Below are 20236 nucleotides of genomic sequence, written 5' to 3'. Positions count from 1 at the left end.
TCCCTAGTAAGTAGTTTAACACAACACCGTAATAGATGGATGGATAGAATAGTAGGAAAGGAGAGAGAGGTCCTGAACGCCTGTTTTCTTTCTTTTGGTACATGGATGTGTGTGGGGAGGATGATGGAGGGGATGATGTAGGTAATCCTAGCGCTGCTTGTTGCAGATGCTAGGGGATTGTAATGCCCTGAATAGGGAGGGCGGTTGGGGAGTTGATCATGACTTCATTGTGGCCAGGAACGAGTCCAGGTTGTATTCTTCCTGGTATTGGCGGTCGTCCCAGAGCTCGCCGAGGTCGTCTAGCCAGCCCTTCTTGCCCTTTTCTTTGACTTCGCCGTCGATGTCGACCATGTCTACTTCGTTGCCGGCCTGCTCGTTGGGTTTCTCGGCGTTGTCGGCTGTTTCTCCGAGGTTGAAGAGATCCAGGAGTTGGTCGGTGTCCATTGTATTCAGGCCTGCGTTTTGTTGGTTGACCACTGTGGAGGCGACGTCGATCTTGAATCGTTGGAGACTAGAAAGTGGTTAGTAATGGCAAAATCAATCAATTAATGTAGGATCAACTTACTTCAAGATCTTCTCCTCCAGAGTACCGCGTGTGATCAACCGGTACACGTTGACAACCTTCTTCTGACCGATACGGTGAGCACGGTCCATGGCTTGGATATCCTTCTGCGGGTTCCAGTCGTGCTCCACGAAGATAACGGTGTCGGCTCCCGTAAGGTTCAGACCCAAACCACCGACGCTGGTCGTCAAGAGCAGGACATCGTAGCTAGGATCCGAGTTAAAGCGGTTGACAATGTCCTGACGCTTAGTAGCCTCCACGCCACCGTCAAGGCGGAGATACTGAACCGAGGGGAGAAGCTTGCGCAACACCTCGCTTTGCACGATGTCGAGCATCTCCTTCATTTGGCAGAACACTAGGGCTCGGTGTGGGCTCACGTAGCTTGCCCCGGTGCCGAGATCACCTTCAGTGGGTGGGTCGACACCGATGCCACAGTCGAGTAGCAGGTCGCGTAGAGCGCTGAGCTTCGGCGCATGGGACACATCGCGGATATGGGACTGTTTCGTGGTGAGGTATTGCTGGACCTCGTTGTACTGCTTGTGTCCCTCTTTCACGACCAGCGCAGGTGAGTTGCAAAGACGGCGCATGTATTGAAGTGCTTGGAAGATGTGCTCTTTGTCGGATTTCTCAGAGCTACCCAGCTTGTTTGCCAACTCCTTCTGCTCCTTCTTGGTAAAGTCCTCGAAAAGTCTCTTTTGGAGGTCACTAGGGTCACAGTAGTAGTTCTGAATGATCTTAGGTGGCAGATCGTTCAGAACCTCCTCCTTCAGGCGACGAAGCAAGAACGGGAGCACCTGCTTGTGCAAGGCCTCAATAGCAAGAGCGCCGGCCTCTTGTTCCTTGGAAGACGACTTGCTGAAGCGACTAGCCGCGATGGGCTTGGCGAATCGATCCAAGAAGACCTTCTCTGTACCAAGGAATCCGGGCATAAGGAAATCGAAGAGCGACCAGAGTTCCAGGACATTGTTTTGAATCGGGGTACCAGAGAGGATCAGCCGGTGGTTGCTGGCAATCCGCTTAACCGCGACGGTGACCTTGGCCTTGGGGTTTTTGATGAGGTGTCCTTCATCCAACACGCAGTAGTTCCAACTGATCGGTCGAAGAACGTCATTGTCGTTCCGGCAGATGTCGTAAGAAGTCACAACGATATCGGCATCTGCCAAGTTGGCCTGCAGCTTTGCGCGTTCTACCGGAGGACCAACATAAGCGACGCAGTTCAGGAACGGGGCGTATTGTTTAACCTCCTGCTGCCAGTGACCGGAAAGAGACGGGGGGCAGACGATCAAAGACGGAAGCTTCCGAACCTCCGCTGATTGGGTCCGCGCATACTCCTCCGCACGGAGATGATGGTCACTTGCGACAATGCAGATTGTCTGCAGAGTCTTACCAAGACCCATGTCATCACAAAGAATACCATGCAGGTTGTAACGGTTGAGGAAAGCAAGCCAGTTAACACCCTCTTGCTGATAGGGCCGAAGCTCAGCCTTGATTGCGACTGGCAGCTGAAACTCTTCTACCTTGCGGACATCCAGCATCTGAGACATGAACTTCCTTTCCCGGTCTCGTCCCTTGAGCAACTCCTCAGATAGGCCTGGCGGATCGGGAATGCCAGCTTCCAGGGGAACAAGCTTTACCAACGTGGCAAAAGAGGTTGTAGCCAAGAGGCGCACGTCATTATCCGAGTCGCTCATCCGCCCCAAAACCGGCACCACGAGGAAGATGACATACGGAAGGATTCCGTCCTCCATCACATGGATCAGGTGGTAGATGCACTCCACAGCTCCCTGGCGGTGGTGAACATCCAAAGGATCATTAATGGTCGGCAGTACCTTCTCGACCAACATGGTCATACCCTCAACAGTAATGACACTGCAGACGGTTGCAAAGCACTTGGCGGCGGCATATCGAATGACTGAAAGCCGGCACTGCAGAGCCTTGACAATGAGAGGCATGAGCCCGATAATCCAAGGATGGAGACCCTTATCGAACTTCGGCAGCAGAGCGCGCAGTGTTGACAGGCCATCCACAACCTCCTGGCCCAACTCGTTGTCAGGGTTGAGGATATCTTGGGGAAGATCGCTGGAAAGAGCCTCTTTTAGTGGCCGCTCTACCAAGATTGCAAGGTTGGGAACCTTCTCCAGAAGCTGGGATCCGAACTTGACAGCCAATTGCTCGAGGGCTTCCTTGGCACCACGGCGCATGATTCTCGCCTCCTTCGCCTCTTTCTCGAACTTCGCTGCATCCGGATGGTCGCGCCTGTCCTCTTCCTTGCGCAGAGACAGGATGGACTTCTCCAGAGTCGCGTTATGGTGAAACTCGGGCGTCTCAGAAGTGTCCACACAGCAATACTTGACCAGATTGCCAATGACTTTGTCGACGGGGCCTCGTTTGGTAGCAGTGGTGTAATATTCAACCAGAAAAGCAATCGCTGTGGCAGAGCGCTGTTGCAGTTCCGCATTCTCTTCCTTCTTGATGCTATCCATCATGCCCTTGATAATATGGCTTGGCTTCTTGGGAATGTCGTGCAATGCCACCAACGCACCCGCGGCGGCAGCCCGCACACGCAGATCCCTTTGCTCCCGGACACTTCTCGCTTCCTCAATGGCGCTTTCTGCGGTCGCACGGGTGTCATTCAAAACTTGGAGAGCGGTGATACGCTGGGCTGGGGCCAGACCCTTCTTCAGCCGCTCAAAATCGGGCCCAGCAACCTTTTCGGCGTCGGCAAGAGAGAACGCACTGGGCCCGGCCTGTTCTTCTCCTTGGACAACGACCGCCAGAGTGGGTAGTCGAGATCCAGGAACATGAGCGTGGTCTTTGAACGCATAGAGTAGCGAGTGGCACTGTGCGCGGGCGACCTGTAGGTAGCATGCAATGTCGCTGTACCACAAGGGGCGTTCGCCTTCGATGATTGGCCGTAATTGCTCAGTCAAAGTGGAAGCGTACTTGCTGCCAGGTCCAGAGATCCTAGCGTACTCCTCCACTATCATGGCTGTCGACAATTGTGACGTTGACGCCGTATGCCTGAGACCCGCCAAGATGGTCTGCCACAGACTAGGAAGTTCATTCTTATCCCAGAGGAAGAGCAACTTGCCAAGTGCTCTGGCCGCGTAGATCTTCGATCTCAGCATTGTATCTGCGCCAACCAGATCAATATCTCCCTGGAGCATGTGCCCATCTACATTATGAGCTGAAGGCGGCGGCGCTTCTTTCTTTTCCGCTTTCCGCCCACGCTTCTTCGGTCCATCGGTAGCGGCATTGTTCGAACTGGGCGAGGATTTTGCGGGAGCCGCGGCGCTATTTGGGAAAGGCACCCCAGATGGCTTGATGAAGAGTGAGGCGTCCATAGGAAGAGGATATCTCGGGACACCGAATGGCGACATTGTGAGGGTGATGAGCGGTTCGATGTAGCTCAGGAGGTCGCCCTCAGCCTTGAACAACCCCCGAGATTCCAAAGAATTCAACAGTTCCGACCACACCTGAAGCGAAAGCTTAAGCACCCCTTCATTTCGTTCCACCAACAAGTTCTGAAAGATCAAGCGCAGTGCTTTTCCATTCACCCATTCGTTGGTACCTTCACCCTCCAGCTGCAGGAAGGTCATCAGGGCACGAAGGACTGCCGAGCGAACGCTGGTGATCGTATGGCGCAAGAACGGGTAGAGACGAGGCACAAGGTTTCCAAACGACGAGTCTGGATCAACAGCCGCGTTCGCCTTCATGGCATCCAGGACCTCGCGGAAGGTACACAGCTTCGCCAAAAGATCCATGACTGAGCCGGTACTGGCACTTAGGTCGTCCTGTAGATTTGAAAGACAGTCCCAAACAATGTTCATGAGGCTTCCTAGCGTGGACTGCCTGGACGCGACAAACTCCTCCGCCATGGGAACAAGCGTCGCCGCACTCACGGCACGAACATCGTCGTCATAGTCACCCAGCCCTTTCATTACCGCCTCTAATACACCATCCATCAAACTCCGATCCTTGATCAGAATGTCTTTCCGAACAGCCACCAGATACCTCAGCCCGATCATGCCACCGTGACACACCTCCCAAATGGGACGCTCTAAGCCCAGGTCATTCTGCATGACGATCCGGTAGAGGCACTTGTAAACAGCCACTACGGACCGAGAGGGGAGCTGTGACAGAAGGGCACCCAACGTCTGACCCACTGTTTCTCGGATGGGAGCCACGACATTGTCGGAGATGTAGTCACCGAAACGGTCGAGCATCAGGACACAGAGAAGACGACAAGCCAGATCATCCAGCCATTTACGGTTTAGCACATCATTCTCTGGCCTGCTTTTGCCTCGTAAGCGCCCAGCTCCAGCACCCTGAACACGGATGACCTCTCGAAGGGCCATCGCAGCCCCATGACGAACCTCCCAGTTAGGATCAAAAATGTCCATCGTGAGGATTTCGCACATAGGATCATACGGCCACGAATTGCTAGGCCCTTCATCTGGAGTTTCCGGCTGGATAAAGGGCTTTTCGGGGGCGGTTGACCCTTTGAATTCCGAGACGATCTTCTGGTCGTCGTCGCCTGACGACCTTTCCAGGGAGAAATAGTCTTGCTTCGAGTCGCCATTCTTCTCTTCGCCATTTTCTGCCTTGATGGGGTGAGGGGTCGTAGCCGATGGGGTGGTGACATTATCCGAGGGCCTCCGCGTCGACAAATCCACGACACGGACCTTGTTAGCTCCCATTCTCGCGCTCTGCTTGTTTTTCCGCTTGAGCTGGTTCAATTGCCGCTTACTCAACCCAGCCTCTTCTCCGTTAGCACTTTCCATGGGAGATGCCAGCGGTGGCGCAGAGTTGTGGTGGTTCGTTTCTTTATGAGGGGCCTCATCCTTGATACCGGGTGTCTTCAACACGAGATCATTGTCGTCGATCAAGTCCTCCTCGATATACTCCCCGGCCAGTCCTAGACGGGAGGTCAAAGTCTTCTTTTGATGCTGCAACCGGGAGACCGGATCCATCGCGGCTAGCGAATACTCATACTCCTTACCCGCACTACCCAGTAGCCGCTTGCCGTACTTGAGGATCGAAGCCAAGTCCAGGGTCTCGAGCTGGAGGAGGGAATCGCTGGGGGAAGAGGGTTGCTCTTCCTCCGACTTGATCTCTACATCATCCTCGTCGAGCTTCTTAATCGTTTCACCATCTTCCTCATTGGGATCGAAGGTGTCGGCATTAGCCACGATCAAACCAATCGCCTTAGCGGCGGCTGTTCGGGTGTCCCATGACTTGGACTTGAGATAGGGCAAAATGCGCCCGAGCAGGTTGAACAGCTCATCAGGATGCTGTTTCTGAACATCTGCAAGCTGCTGGGCTGCTGTGTTCCGGATGAGAGGTGTGCTGCCCGTCTCGAGTAACCTATAGAGGAAATCATTGGTCAGTGCATTCATCCCGGCTGCGGGCTGCTGGCGTGGTAATACTCACGTGACGAGCCGGTCGAGTCTAGTGCGGCGCAGTTAGCGTCATGTACCAAACGGATGCGGAATGGGCGGGACGGCAGATGGAAACTTACCTGGAGGACATGGCTGGCTGGCTGTCACTCCTCGGAACTTTGAGGAACGAATTATTTCACAAATAAAATAGTTCAAAATCCGCAAGGGAAAGGGGTATCAGCAGAGAATAACATAAAACGAAAATGTATAACGTGGTCGCAAATGATCCACAAGATTAGAAGATAAGTAATTCACCACACCCCCACGACACCTCTCTAGAATTATTAGGTATGGTAAGGTATGGTAAAGAAGAGGGAGTAGTAAGGGAAGAGAGGAGAGGAGTGAGAGGAGAGTAAAGTGGGCGAAAGAGGTAAGGTATGTAAAATATACAAGACCGTTACACCCACGTCACAGCCATCGAGAAGCGTCGAAGCGTGACTAATTAAGCAGAGCTGGACAGTTTCTGAAGGGCGATCGGGAAACAGAAGTGGAGATCACGGCTTAGTAGAAGAAACGCGGGTATTGTATTGCTGATCGGGGGAAGGGCGGTTTGGACGTGACGCGGACCAGGGCGATATTACTTTTTAAGTATGGTCAAGTAATGAATCATAAAACAAGTCACGAAGGGAAAATGCCGGGATGGGCAAACGGGAAGCGACAATGAAAATCGCGAATGACCAGCAGATGAATGGAATCGGATCGACAGGGAGTGAAGGGGGTGGTGCGTTGCTGGAATGGAGGTGGTGGTGGTGGTGGTGAACGGGAGCAAGCCTTGTCTGGCCTGCAAAGTAAATGCGCAGGAGTATCAACAAGTCGTCCTCCGGTCCTGCTTTGCCTCCCCTCGAGGTCACGCAGCCTGTTTATATCATTGGGGGCATCTTTGGCTGGGCGCGCCTACCCATACTTGGGCCCTGCGCGCTAGCCTGCCTCGGGGTTAGCGCCCCCCACTCCCGTAAAGGTTTTCTACTAGTCACGTGATTCCTCCCTGCGCCAAACCGCCGCTTGGATCGACAGGCGCGAAATTGCTGCGCTGCGATTTCTTTCCATCTGGAGTCCGTCCCCCCCAGCTGTCTTGTCTGTTCTGCCCATGAGGCTGACCGGCCAGTTTGATCCACGGAATTTTGCGCCGCCCGGGATACCCTGGCGGCTGAACTCGCCAGCTCTAACCCTCCTGTCCTCTCAGCTTCTTCCCATTATTTTCTTACTCCGATTGATGAGTAGCACGCAGCACACAGCACAGCTGAGGTTACCTCCATTCGTGTGCGCAATGTAAAATACAAAAGATAAAAAATAGAAAAAACACTACTCCATACTTGTAGCGGTAATTCCCTTGTCTTTCCTCGAACGCCGTCGGCCTACGCATTACCTACGTGGTACTACTAGATAGCTACTAGTTCGTTAGCAGCAAGATAAAAGTACCTTCTCATCAAGTCCGCCATGCGAGCTTGTTTCGATCGCTCACCAACAGCGCCAAGAAATGCCAGATGGCCTCCTTCAGTTTCGGAATCCGGTCGTCCCCCAAACCAGTGTTTCTCACTCGGCGGTGATTCCCTCTCCTCTTGCTGTGACAAGGTTCTTGACAGTTACCTGAATGCTGGTAACTCCGTAGTTACCAACCAACCAACTACTACTTACTAGTTCAATTCTTCCCAAGCTGTCATTTGGCGCGAAGATGACGTTGGTCAATCCCGCCAATCAGATAGTCCGTATTTCAAGTGCAACCTATTGAGAAAAATATAGATCACATACTACTAGTCCTACCACTACTTCACGTCTAGACGCGAACTATTCACTCCGACAGTCTATCCAACCTTTGTTGATCCTAGTCAATGGCAGGTTATTGTTTCATTCAATCAATAAACTATTGTCATCCAAACTTGAAAATAACGTGACCTAGTAGTGGTATTGAGTTTTGGTTTCATGGCGGCATGTAGATCCTGAGGCCGAAATATATAGTCAGTGTTCGCTACTATATATCCCCGCATATGTTGCCAGCGGTTTCACCATGACCTTGGAAACACCACCAGAACTTACACCCTTTCCCTCACATTTCAATCAACAGATTTGCCAAAAATTACTAAATGAAGCCGCTGTTGGAGCTACACTACTACCAGTAGCTATCATTTGCAAAGCATCGGAAGCTGGGGTGGAACTCTGCTGCTCCCAAACCACCGATACCTGTCACGTCCTACAGGGCTTACTCGACCGATCAGATATCCGACCCTGCATCATATCGCAGCAAGGACCCCAAAATTGATCAATGAAACTGTCCATTTCTATACATCGAAGGACTCCACAGGGGTAAATAGGAAAAACAGCATAGCTTTAGTGACAATGGAAAAAATCAATACGTATTCGCACCAGATATGCGCATATCATCCCTCAAGCCTTGGCCAAAAATGCCGCTGCTTCCTCCTCTTTCCCTAGCAGTCCCAGACTGCGAATCTGTTCCGCCTTGGGCGCGTTTTCACGGGGGGTTGCGGCCTCAGCCTTGCGGTAGGCGGCCTGCATCTTCATCGTGCGGAGAGCCTATGCGTCGAAGAGGGCATTGTTAGCAAGCCGATCCGAAAATTTGAGCACGAACATGATCGCATAAGGATAGACAGATAGGCGTACCTCCTTCTTGTGGTGCAGGCACTCGTAGTAATCCTCCAGAGCGGGCACGCACTTCTTCTTGCCAGCTTCACCCTCTCCACCATTGACGACGTAGCAACCGAGAACCTCCTGCCAGAAGTTGTAGCAGCGGGAAGGACCTGCACAGAGCGATTGAGATTAGCCGGGAATGTCCGCGGGAGAGTGACACGGCGGGCGCCCAGTGTAGGCCAACCCGGGAATTCTGGCCGTCAATGAACCTTGACAGCAAAGAATAGATAGACGTACCGCCGTTGTTACCGAAGCCGGAAGCCATTGTGAGTGAGTGTGGTGGGTAAGGACGGGGGGAGCGAGACGAGGGGATTAGGATTGCGAGGGAGCGGAGGTGAGGATCGCGATTGAGGTTCTTCTTCCCTCGCCGATGATTCGCCTGTTCCGCCTTCCGCCCCGGCCCTGGCCCGTGCACCTGACGTCTTTGTGTCTCCCGAACACATCACCCTCTTCCATCATGCTCTCTCTGCTGCTCCCCGTTCAGACGTCATGGCGGTCCTTCAGGGGCTCTCAGGTGCTCATGCGATTCTTCTAGCGACTCATCTCTGTGCCACCGGCAATGTGGTTGCTCTCCCGCACTTGCAGGCAAAGTTCCCTGCCCATCTCCCGCTCGAGCGTGTCTTGCGCATCATCTTGACCTTTCTGCCCGAGAGCACAAAGCCGAGCTCTTACACACCAGTGCTGCAGGCGCTGGTAGATGGCCAACTACCTGAAGCCGGTGGTGCTGGCATCGATACCACCTCTGTTAAAGACCTGCCCGCGGCGATCGTGAGGAAACGTGTACGGAAGATTCGTTTACTACCATTACAGTATCCAGGCGACGAGGACAGCCAGGACCCCTCTGACCTTCTTACCAAATTCCTCATTCACCGGGCCCATCGCATCGACTTAGAAACCGCTCTTCAACCTCTCGTTCTCGATCTTCTCCTCCCCTTCTACCAACGCTCAGAAGTATTACGCACATGGCTGATCTCCAGTCTCTTACCGCTACTCCGATTGAACTACGAGTATTACCCCAGCCAAGACGAAACTTTTTCCCTGGATATCCTGGAGTCGATGGACAACAGTATTGCGGTCAACGTTCTTCTTTCGATGACTGGTGCGACAAAGAGCAGCATGGACTTGGTACGAAATCTACGCGGCCTTGTGGGTGCTTGGATGTATGGTAGCAACCGTTCCAAAAGACGGAGACTCAATGAAGCGATGCAAGAGACGTCGATTGTTCTGCCTCAGGATGAAGCGCAACCAAAAACCCCTTCAGGTGTCGGGTGGCAGCAAGTCAATGAGTGGCTGCTGGCACGAAGCCTCGTTGATCATGAGAGTGCGGTAAACGCCTTCGTCAATTGGGACGGGCCTGAGGATGTCGATCTAGGTGGATATTCTGAAGACAAGGAAGGTCTGTCGGATGATGAGCTGCAAGACTTGCGCAGGAGGTATGGACAGACTGGGCTTGCTGTCGTATATGCGCACTCTGATCCTAGCCCTCCGGCGCTGGACGGTTCCGTTCGAATTCTCGCGCGCATTGCGGAGTTCCTAAAGCTCGAAGAACACTCGTTCCTTTCGCCGGACAACTCAGAATTCCCTGACGTGAAATTTGATCCAGTGCCGATTTCGTCGGCATCAAGGGTATCCCTGCTGCAGAATGCCCTGCTGGTGGCCTCAAACCCTCTTACGCGCCCTTCTGCCTCGTCAATATCCTTCCTTAGTGGTATCTGCCTCTCTCTTCGGATACTGAACGATTTAGGCCACCCGACTCCATGCAGGACAGCGGCAAACATTTGTCTCCTCAATAATCAGGAAACACAGCTGTTCGAATTGCGCAGTGTAATAGCCTCTGTCGTAAGACGAGCAAGATTGGGTCATGACTGGAGCAAGACTCGCCAACAATTGCTATGGCTGCGTGACTGGCAAGCTGATCACACGGAAAACACCAGCGATCGTCCCGACTACCATGGTCTCTTTTGGAGAGTTCCGCAGGACGTCGTCGAAGCAGAAATATTGAAAGCGTTGCTTGAAGCCAAAGGTGAGCTCGGAGATCACCTCTGTTATTCGGCCTTTACTGACAACAATAGAATACCATCTTGCTGTGAGCATCTACATTGTCTCTGGCTCAACTTTGAGCTCTACACAGGTTGAAGAAGCCGTTAAGGAGGCCATCTTCACAGCCTACGACAACGCGAGCAACGGAAATAGGACCAGGGGCGGGATGAAGCGAGCATACGACATGTAAGCCAAGAGAATAAACGCCCATCGCCTGGAATTGATACTGACATCCTGCAGTCTACAAGCTTTTCAACCTCACTTCTCAGATTCTGCCTCCTTCAAGCAGATCCAATCCCTCATATCCGCCACGCACGCCCTGTCTTTCTACTCCCTTACTTTGCAGCACGGCGTCCTTTTCCAGCCAGTCAGCATCCGCGTCCACCCCGACCCTCTCTCCCTGATCGAGAAAGTTCTCGACCAGAACCCTAAGAGCTACACCAAACTGGACGACTTATTAGCCATTGGCCGGAACCTTGTTTTAGCAGGTGTCTCCCACTCTCCATCCGACGAAGATGTCTCCCCCTTCTTGTCCCCTCCCTCACAGGAAGACGCCGCCATCACTGCCGAACGCCGTATCATGTCCCTCGCCATTTCCTCCGCCCTTTCCTCGAACGACTTCGGCACGGCCTACTCCTACATTCTCACCCGTCTCACTCCCCCATCCCTTCTCCCTACGTCCTCCCCTCTCACCAATCCCACCTCCCCTAAAGACGACATCACCTGGCGAGCCGTCTACAACGCCGGTCGCTACCGCGCCCCAGCCACCAGCGCCACCCCCAACAACCAGACCCAAATCATGCACCTCTCCCAACGCATGGAACTCCTCTCTCTCGCCCTTGTCCTCGCCCCCAGCCCCGAACCTTTGCCCGAAATCCTGGGCGCCTGGCGCCGCTGCGACGAGGAACTAGCAGCTCTCCGCGCACGCGAATCCGAGGAAGAAGACATCTGGGACACCAAAGCCGACAACCTCACCTCCACCACCCTTCCGGGAGGCTTCGGCCCCACAGACAGCGAACAAGACGCGTTCGAAACGAGACAGCACCAAGCCCGACGAGCACGGGCGCACGCCTCACAGAACCGGCTCCATCATGAAGAAGCTCCCATGGGGCTGTTCGAGGTTGCCCGCGGCGCCGCTCTAGCGTTGCAAAAGAACGCCTTCCCGCTCCGGTCAGCTGCAGCGTCCGCAAAGACAAACACCCACGACCATGATGACCACTCTGTCCCCTCCTCGTCTCATCTCCGCAGTGGCTCCTCCATGTCCACCGATGAGCAGGACGGCGAAGGCCGCGTCCGCAAGAGAGACGTCGTCAGTAACATGGTCACTGATGGACTCGTTAGTGGCATTGGTTGGGTGTTGGGTGCTCAACCTGTCAATCGGTGAACCAAGTTTCAATTACCCCCGAGATACCAGTAGATCAAGGCCATATTACGAAGTACGACATGATTGTTTGAAGTGAGATGGAACGTTTCGCCATACAGAAAGCTAGAAGCTATCTTATCTTGTCCTTTATAAGCGTGGATTGCTACAACGTTGGTTTTTCTTTTTACTTCCCTCTATACATATATCGTCATATTCCATAGCTTTGCATGAGTGGGTGAGTGGATTAGTGAATGAGTGATAGGTTGCATAATCTAGCATATTAATGAATGAGAGAATAACCAATTCTTTTTAATCTCCTTTTTCCTTTCGTTGAAGCTACGAATATAGTATGTAGTAGTGGTATCTGCACCTGGCTTTCTATACTATTATCCCCTGTGCCAGAGATAGACAGGTACTTAATAGACAGACAAATATTGATCTAGTAATGCGTGCATTCATGTATGCTCCTTTGCCTTAGTCAGAACAGCCAAAGCAACCAACAAGCCAAGCAAGCGAACATACCGATTACGAGTAGTGAGTATATGCTATGAGTGTATGTCTGCGTACTAATGACTTATAACCAGCAAGCTTCGCTTTTTCTATCGTATCTTTACCTAGATTTTTCGTCTGTAGATGACCCTCGTAAATGGGAGGGGAAAGAACGAGCGTTTTTGGCGGGGGTGGCGGAGGGGGTAGAAGACCTCGTCGGCTAACTACTTGCATGTCGGTCAGGTGGTGCAAGTGCTACTCTGTTTCTTTATCTTATTGCCCATTAAATATATTAGATTTAGCTAGGGTTTGTGGCGTAACAGATCTTCTACTTCCTAAATATTTCATTTCGTAACTAAATCCACTGGACTCTATACTTCACGTTTATAGGACAACTTTTGCTAATATAATCAGTCTTGATATTCCTGTATCGCTATTCCGGTGCCAATCACTATACACAATATGCGGACCCTGCCTTGTCACAACGCACGCTCACAAGCAGAAAGAACAGGCTAATAGACTATAAATGAATATGTCTTCCGTGTGGCTGTATGTATGTATCTGCATGCGTACAATGGGAGAATGAAAGCCGGAAACGATGATAAACCAGATCAATGGATGAGGATCACAGAGGATAATGTATGTATGATGATATATGGAACAAACTCGACAAGATAGATGATAAAAGAGAACCAAGGATACCAATCTCTCCCCGTCTCAACCGGAAAAGAGGAACAAGCGTCAGCACCGCTGGCGATGATTTGAACAGAAACAACCTCAGGTTGCTGGATGAAATGACGACGGTTTTGGGTAGAAATAAAGAACCGAGATGACAATCGGACGCAATGCACAGGACGGGATAAATGCTGGACCAGCGGGGAGGCAAATTAAAGGAAGGCGTGATCATGTCGGGTGACGATAATGAAGAAAACATTCCCAACTCCATGATTCCAATAAAGGATAGACAGTGCCGCGAAGAAAATGAGTGTCGTCATGATCACAATTCGTATGCTTTTGACATCCGGGTCAACCAAGGGCCAGCCACTTGTAAGCATCAAAGGAGAGACCGTTATGTGCGATCGTATTAGAGGTGGAGCATTTCGTCCGGAAGGTGCATGAATGATTGCCGAGATCCAGTTGCTGCATGCAGGCAATCTAGTCTTTCCAGTCCCAGACTTGCCTTACGAAATTGGCCATGTTGACCTTCTTGTTTTTCATGTCCAGCATCCAGGGATGTTCGAGCATCCGCCAGGGAGTCGCTCGTCGCGGAGGTTCTTTCTCCAAACTAGACGGAAAGTTAGCACAATCCATCTACTATTAGGCATATCAACACGTACCAGCACTCGATGAAGTATTTGAAGTTCTCGGACCATCGAATACCGTTGTCCGGTTCGTCTTTCAGCTTGGGGATCGGTTGACGGACAATGTAGGTCAACAGATCGATCAAACCGGCGCGTGGCTGCATTTCGGTGCCGTCGGCAGGGAAGGGGAAGCGATGTTGGGCGACTTCAAGCAAGGTCACACCGAGTGACCACACGTCAGAGGTGATGGTGTATGATTGGCCGGTGATGCGTTCAGGGGCCATGTAGTACGATGTGCCGATAAACGTATTGGCGTCTCCCTTGGTGCCAAACTCTCCACTGACACCAAAATCACAAAGCTTGACCTGACCATTTCGGCAGAGGAGAATGTTCGACGGTTTGATGTCTAAAATTAACGTTAGCTGGATGATAAACAACTACAAACCTAGAACCTGACTGACCTCGGTGAATGATCTTTCTGCTATGAAGGTAGGTCAACCCGTTCAAGACACCCTCGGCAACCTTGCCTAGCACTTTCTCTCCCGTCCGTCCACCAAGCTTCTTGACCTCCTTGTAGATACTGTCCAAACTGCCACCTTCGCAGAATTCCATTGCAATGGAGATGGTCCCCGTTGACTTGTCCATAAAAGCACCGTAGTAGCGACAGATGTGCTCCGAGGCACAATCTTTATTGAAGTTGAGTTCTCGAACAATCTGCTTTTTCACATCGGGATTGGGGTCCGTAGTAATAATCTAGAAAGTTGTTAACATACCAGAACACCAGACGATGCAAACCACCAATAAAACCTACCTTCAACGCAAACACCGTCTTACCCTCCTTGAGCTTGCATCGAGTGACGGCACCTCCAGCGCCCTCACCCAAGCTACCCAACTCCACGATTTTCTTCTGCTCACTAGCTGCAAGCCAGGCTTCATCATCCAAGTCATCCACATCGAGGGGCCTGCCCTTTTCCAGACTCATCTTGTCCAGATCCGGGATTAGGCTGTTCACACTGCTATCGCGCTCCATCTGTACACCACTTTCCCGGTCGGAGTAGACGGAAATCGCTGACGAGGGATCCGGAGTGCTGCCGTGAGGCTGGCGAAGGCCCATGGCGAATGATAGGGCTGAATAGTTGGAGGATGATGCGGAGGCGGGCCCACTGGCCTTCCCGTCCAGGTACGTGAAGCTACCAGACCTCGAGTGTCCATTCGGTTCGTTCAAGCCGGTCGTCGCCAACGGTGGTGGGGCGGGTCGACTCTTCACTTGTTGCACATTCTGACTGCTGCCCATGGGGGTTTTCAGACGTAGCTGGGGAGGCGCCGGGCGAGCAGCTGGACGCTGCAGCTGAGGGACCTCTGTTGGAGGAGCAGGCGCGGGAGCGGGAGCGGCGGCGGCGGCAGCGACAGGAACACCGGTTCCCGTGACCGGACGAACATTTGGAGATGGAGGGATTCCCAAGGTGAGTTTGGGAGGTCGGGAACCATTGTTGTTGCCGCGGTTGCCAGGCACGGGCGGCTTGAGGAGAGGAACCGGCGAGGATGACATTGCGAGATTGTTTTGCCTCTCACCAGGCAAAAACAACTCGTTGGGGTCAGCCAAGGTAGCCAGATCGGCGGTGTTTGAGTAGGACACTTTGAAAGAGGGACGGAGGGACTCTGGGGAAAGGGATTAAGTGAAAGAGGAGAAAAGAGGAGAAGGTGTGATAAGTAAGAGGAAGAGGAGTTGGACGAGGTGGTCGGAACAAAGAGGGCCGTGGGGTTAATTGGCTGAACAGAGCGGCGGTTGGCTGACAAGAGGGGTTGGCTGATCGGAGAGGGGGAGAGAGTGTGAGAGAATTGAAGACAGAGGAGGAGAGGGAAAAAGAAAAAAGAATACAAATAAACGATGAATCAAAGCACTAAGCGAATGTTTGATCCCCAGCGATGATGATAATAATAATGAAGAAAAGAGTAGATAGAGATATAGGAAGGAGAAGGAGGAGGAGGAGGAGAGGAGAGGAGAGGAAGAAGCCGAGCAGGAAGGAAGGAAGGAAGAAAGAGGAGAAGATGTGACTTTGACGGTCGGCGAGGCCAGCGATTCTTGCTTTTGAAACTGGGGCCGAGTTTTGTGTCGATTTTGTCAGTTGGCGGCTGGACTCCACCGCTCGTAGGGTGACCACTAAGATCCTTTCTTTCCCACTGACTGGGATCGAACTCAGGTGTCGTTTAGTGATGAGTTAGACTAGTTAGTTAGTTAGTCAGGTCAAGAAAGTCACCGCAGCATTGGTTAAATAGTTATAGCCAGTCCTGTCAGGTCCATCTCTGCCGGTCAGTCAGTGCCATGCTCCGCACTCGCGACCGGCGAGGGATCGAATGGAGGCGCTGGAGGGTCGCCGGCCTGGTGGAACCGGCCTGTTTCAAATGGCGCCTAAAATGAGAAGTGCTTGCGATGAGAGATATTTTCGGAATCCATTGCTACTATTCTTGACAGCGACAGAGCTCCAGTTCTTCCCATGTCTAAGTTTATGTCTGTGTGTATCGGAGCTATGATTGTCTCTAATCTATTCTGATACCTGTCAATCTAATATAGTAGCTATAAACTATACTGTGTGTATCAAGTTGATGGTGGATGGGAACCTGTTCGGGTGCCTGAATCATCTGGCCTGGCCAGTCAGGCATCCCACCTAAAAGATTTTGAACTTAAAGATCGACTCCGCCTGAAATGAACCATGTTTCCTCGGAAGTTCCCACAAACAGCGACCCCGATAGACTTTCCTGATGATGTCGACGGAAGCTGCTTGTTCATTGAAGAATTGGGTTGTGCCAGGGTCCAACATCCCAACCAAATGATGTCGATGGACAAATCACCCAAAACGACTTAGTAGCGTGCGGATGTTTTACATCATCCGCCGGTTGAGTGTCTCTGATACTCGGTGCCACTATCGAAATTGATTGCTGCTCCATCCAATCTGCGCCGGCATCTTGCTCCGGGGCTCCACTCTCATTATGCCCCGACGGTGCTTGTTCAGCACAATTCATCTCGGCGGACGTTACGCAGTTCTAAGAATATACACGACAGTTACTGATTAGGATTATGGTCCTCAAGGCTGTCTGATCATAGTAACACGGGCCCAATATGATCAGACATTCGCATTGACACCGGACATACTAGTAGCACTCTGGTACATAGTACGGCCATCTATCACAGTCTCTTTGTCAACAGTAGATCCATAATCATGACTACCAAGCAACTACTAGTTGCCGTGCATCAACGCGTCAGCAACCGATACAGATTGACACGTGCCATTCTCAGCCTTGTCCAATCTCTCACTCTCACAGACACTCCTTTCCCACTATCCCCCCTATATGGATAGCTACTAGTTAGGGACAACTGACATCATCCAGTCCATCTGTGACGAATCTCTCTACCGTCTTTCCTCGATCCCGATGCCCGCCAACCTGGACGATTTCCGCAGCCACAAATCGATCCAGACCCACTCCGGTTTAAAATAGCAATCCCCCCCCCAGCCTTTGCACCGCCATAGCAACGGGGCCAAATGGCAACACTGCGCCCCCAACTGACAGGCCAATAATAAAGATGACACCCAATCTAAATGGGCCACTAAAGAAAGAAACATTCCGATCCTCTCAATCTTCATCATCATTATCCTCGCAAGCCCTGTTCCTACCGGTTCGCCGTGACATCTAAGCGAAACGCTCGGGTCAACCCCCATGACGTTCACATGGGGGTAGCAGGGATTGACCATCTCTCCATCTATCTAGTTATCCACCCGGACCATGTCGACCAAGTAACTAGTGCCACTAGAAAGGACAACAGTCCTTGGAAGTTGGAGTTGGTGCAGGGTCCTGCCCTGCTGACCAAGTGTTGATTGTGCGTACCTGGAAAATCTTCCCGTAGACGCGCGGCATGACGATCCTCGCTTGGAAAAGCCCTCCCCCACCCGATCATCCAGCCGTTTTGCTTGATAAATGGTCGTGTGGCCCCAAGGATGCTTACTGTTGATGATTACTGTGGAGTAGAGGAGAGTAAGGCCATGGTGTAACCAACAACCAGATGTCGCTTTGACGCCGGCATTTGCCCAAAGTACGGAGTAGAAATTAGTAGTCTACTTTGTATATGCAGGGTTCTGTCACCATCTGTGCGCTCTCGTCACATACCACCGAATTGGGCCCCAAGTCTGTTGTTGACTCCATGCAGTTCATCTAAAAACACACACTCTTCTTCACCATAGGCCGATATGAAGAACTCGTAGACGCGACGACCCAAGAAGGAACAACACAAGTGCGAAAGGGCAAATAGCCAAGCGCAGTGGTACTCCTCACTCCTGTAGAAGTAGTTAGTTAACGTTAGCTATTAGCCGTCCAAGACGGCTCATGCCATCCTTCCAACAACCCCAACAACTCCAAGCCATTGTCGCTTATTTGCCGCATTGAATTCCATGTAGGGCCCTTCATTGAATAAATCAACACACGGGACGAGAGAGTGTGTGGTAAGGTACCCCTTCTCCCACAAACTTGAGAGATTAGCAAACATAGCACATAGTTCAGAAATATCTTTGGGGAAAGAGGAGGAGGGGACGGGGACATCCCAGCCTTTTGGACGTACGCAACACTCTATGGATCCCAAGGAGCCCCTAAAACTGGGGTAAAAGAAGTCCGCGTCGCCTTGGGTAGAATTTCACCGACTGCCAGCCCGCCTCTCCCCTGTTGATCGGTGGAGCAACCAAAACTCAATTCTTGCACACATCATCGTCGTCGGCTCACTTGCAATAATAATGATGATGGCATGTGGTTTGATAGTATTTCCCTCGGGATTCTCGGGATTGATTTATCTAACGAGTTGAGTTCTACTTACACATAATTACTGACTAAGATCCTAATTGTTGTCCCAAGGTAGTGAACTACTTGTTAACTCCGTGCGCAGCCTGCTCTAGTTATAGTCCCCTCTACTATAGCGGTTCACTTAACCAGAATGTAAGGCGGAAGATAGTATATCCTCAGGTGCTATTTAGAGACAGATTAACTACAGCTAGACACTGCAAACTATTGATTTTCCAATTGGGGAAAAACTGTTGTCCCTAAAGGACTGGGCATAAACCCTGACAGATCCCCCTTTTCGCAGTTCGTCACGAGAGCGCCCTAAAAAAAGAAACCAGAAATCTCCGTTCTCACCGGACTACCGTGGGAAGGAATCTGGAGACCTACTGTAAACTACTTAGTTTCTGAGTACGTTAGTATCAACCAAATATATGCAATGGCAGAGAAAAGTCTGAGCTTTTAATAGAAAGAAGAGGGTTTCAATAGTTTCATTGCTGATAGTAGTCATGATGTGCACACAAAGATTTTAGTCCCTAGCCTCCGCGTTTGTTATACTTACAACTCACCACTCAAGTGGTAGACTGGGCAATAATTCAAGTCTTGGCATTTGGCCCTATTATTCATGCCATCGAATCCACGGCAATTGATTCATAAATTCCGACTTTGAAGATCCATCCGGTGTAGTTCACTTCCCGATTGCTACATGATTGTCATCCGCCGTCTTTCTCGGCGCTTAAGCTACTTACTGTACTGTATGCAGTCTTGCGCACACTCAATTCCTGTCCTCCTCTGGCTCTTCCAATAAGATCAGCGCTTGCTATTGCGCCATAAACGGACTACAAGGGACACGAATCTGACTCGTGAGGACCACGTCAAAAGTTGACGCATACGCAAATTTCCGTTTTCACAAAGAAGGACATATGGCTCGAAATTGCGCGCAATAATATCGATTAGGAACCATTTTGCAATCAGTAACTAACATATGATGGCTAGACTACAATGTACGACATCAGACTAGTCGGAGAGCAGTTTAGTCACCACGCACTAAGCTTTGATTAAGCAATTAATGAATGCGACCGTGGCGCCGAGCCAGGCCTGGTCTTAGCAAATGAAGCCCCCATTCCAATAGGAACGGGGCCGGAGCTGTATGGAAGAATTATTTTACCTGTCGGACGAGCTTCTAGACCGGCAGTGACAGGGATGCCAAAAAGCGCCGAGAACTATTTTACTTCCTAATTTAGCAGGAGAGAGTGTGTACTGACTTGTCGGCCTTGTAGGGTATATTCTGCTTGGTATCAAAATAGTCGGTATAGTCGGTATAATCGATAAAGATAGATACTCCTTCGAAGAAGTGGTAGAACAGTAGGCGTCATACTGCGTGGGGTGACAACACCATTCGCTAAACTCTTTGTACCTTACAGTAGTAGATCGGCTGCAATCCACGCAAACGACGGGAAAGAAAGCTTTCCGCTGACGAATGCCCTCTGACAATGAGAGACGGTTGAACCCGACATGTTTTCCTTCAGTTCTCTGCTCGTTCCTTATTTTAATCTCTCATTTATTTTTATTTTTGAAC

The 20236-nt window shown here is 51.2% G+C and overlaps 5 protein-coding genes across 5 annotated transcripts; 2 read left to right on the top strand and 3 right to left on the bottom strand.

Moving 5' to 3' along the window:
* Positions 1-216: 216 nt before the first annotated feature.
* On the bottom strand, positions 217-6094 carry BDQ94DRAFT_169249 (DNA-binding ATPase; the record flags this gene model as incomplete). Its single annotated transcript, XM_026771246.1, has 4 exons — positions 217-511; positions 566-5929; positions 5996-6013; positions 6084-6094. 4 exons carry the CDS (start codon positions 6092-6094, stop codon positions 217-219), a joined length of 5688 nt encoding a protein of 1895 aa, XP_026627970.1.
* Positions 6095-7081: 987 nt separating this feature from the next.
* On the top strand, positions 7082-7343 carry BDQ94DRAFT_141190 (uncharacterized protein). The gene has a single exon (XM_026765774.1). The coding sequence runs from the start codon at positions 7091-7093 to the stop codon at positions 7274-7276; it is 186 nt and encodes a 61-aa protein (XP_026627969.1). The 5' UTR covers positions 7082-7090; the 3' UTR covers positions 7277-7343.
* Positions 7344-8256: 913 nt separating this feature from the next.
* Positions 8257-8980, bottom strand: BDQ94DRAFT_141189 (uncharacterized protein). Its single transcript, XM_026765773.1, has 3 exons — positions 8884-8980; positions 8620-8756; positions 8257-8532 (listed from the first exon to the last, which is right to left on the bottom strand). Exons 1-3 carry the CDS (start codon positions 8909-8911, stop codon positions 8386-8388), a joined length of 312 nt encoding a protein of 103 aa, XP_026627968.1. The 5' UTR covers positions 8912-8980; the 3' UTR covers positions 8257-8385.
* Positions 8981-9129: 149 nt separating this feature from the next.
* BDQ94DRAFT_177732 (secretory pathway Sec39 family protein) lies at positions 9130-12374 on the top strand. Its single transcript, XM_026772983.1, has 3 exons — positions 9130-10669; positions 10719-10872; positions 10927-12374. Exons 1-3 carry the CDS (start codon positions 9136-9138, stop codon positions 12068-12070), a joined length of 2832 nt encoding a protein of 943 aa, XP_026627967.1. The 5' UTR covers positions 9130-9135; the 3' UTR covers positions 12071-12374.
* A 1214-nt stretch (positions 12375-13588) lies between these two features.
* On the bottom strand, positions 13589-15791 carry BDQ94DRAFT_17220 (Pkinase-domain-containing protein). The gene is made up of 4 exons (XM_026771916.1): positions 14651-15791; positions 14301-14592; positions 13876-14245; positions 13589-13823 (listed from the first exon to the last, which is right to left on the bottom strand). Exons 1-4 carry the CDS (start codon positions 15386-15388, stop codon positions 13694-13696), a joined length of 1530 nt encoding a protein of 509 aa, XP_026627966.1. The 5' UTR covers positions 15389-15791; the 3' UTR covers positions 13589-13693.
* Between the last annotated feature and the right edge of the window lie 4445 nt (positions 15792-20236).

The sequence above is a fragment of the Aspergillus welwitschiae genome (assembly GCF_003344945.1).
Source record: "Aspergillus welwitschiae strain CBS 139.54b unplaced genomic scaffold BDQ94scaffold_11, whole genome shotgun sequence".
NCBI classification, from domain to species: Eukaryota; Fungi; Ascomycota; class Eurotiomycetes; order Eurotiales; family Aspergillaceae; genus Aspergillus; species Aspergillus welwitschiae.
Note: the sequence above shows the minus strand (reverse complement) of the source record. Positions and strands in the feature narration are given on the sequence as shown.

Excerpts from the sequence above, each read along its gene's own strand:
- BDQ94DRAFT_177732 (XM_026772983.1), top strand. The coding sequence starts at position 9,136 with ATGGCGGTCCTTCAGGGGCTCTCAGGTGCTCATGCGATTCTTCTAGCG. Across the intron at positions 10,670-10,718 it reads AGCGTTGCTTGAAGCCAAAG|AATACCATCTTGCTGTGAGC; the intron begins GTGAGCTCGGAG and ends TGACAACAATAG. Across the intron at positions 10,873-10,926 it reads ATGAAGCGAGCATACGACAT|TCTACAAGCTTTTCAACCTC; the intron begins GTAAGCCAAGAG and ends GACATCCTGCAG.
- BDQ94DRAFT_17220 (XM_026771916.1), bottom strand. The coding sequence starts at position 15,388 with ATGTCATCCTCGCCGGTTCCTCTCCTCAAGCCGCCCGTGCCTGGCAAC. Across the intron at positions 14,593-14,650 it reads AGACGGTGTTTGCGTTGAAG|ATTATTACTACGGACCCCAA; the intron begins GTAGGTTTTATT and ends ACAACTTTCTAG. Across the intron at positions 14,246-14,300 it reads CAGAAAGATCATTCACCGAG|ACATCAAACCGTCGAACATT; the intron begins GTCAGTCAGGTT and ends CGTTAATTTTAG.
- BDQ94DRAFT_141189 (XM_026765773.1), bottom strand. The coding sequence starts at position 8,911 with ATGGCTTCCGGCTTCGGTAACAACGGCG. Across the intron at positions 8,757-8,883 it reads CGGCTTCGGTAACAACGGCG|GTCCTTCCCGCTGCTACAAC; the intron begins GTACGTCTATCT and ends CGCTCTGTGCAG. Across the intron at positions 8,533-8,619 it reads GCCTGCACCACAAGAAGGAG|GCTCTCCGCACGATGAAGAT; the intron begins GTACGCCTATCT and ends TTCGACGCATAG.
- BDQ94DRAFT_141190 (XM_026765774.1), top strand. The coding sequence starts at position 7,091 with ATGAGGCTGACCGGCCAGTTTGATCCACGGAATTTTGCGCCGCCCGGG.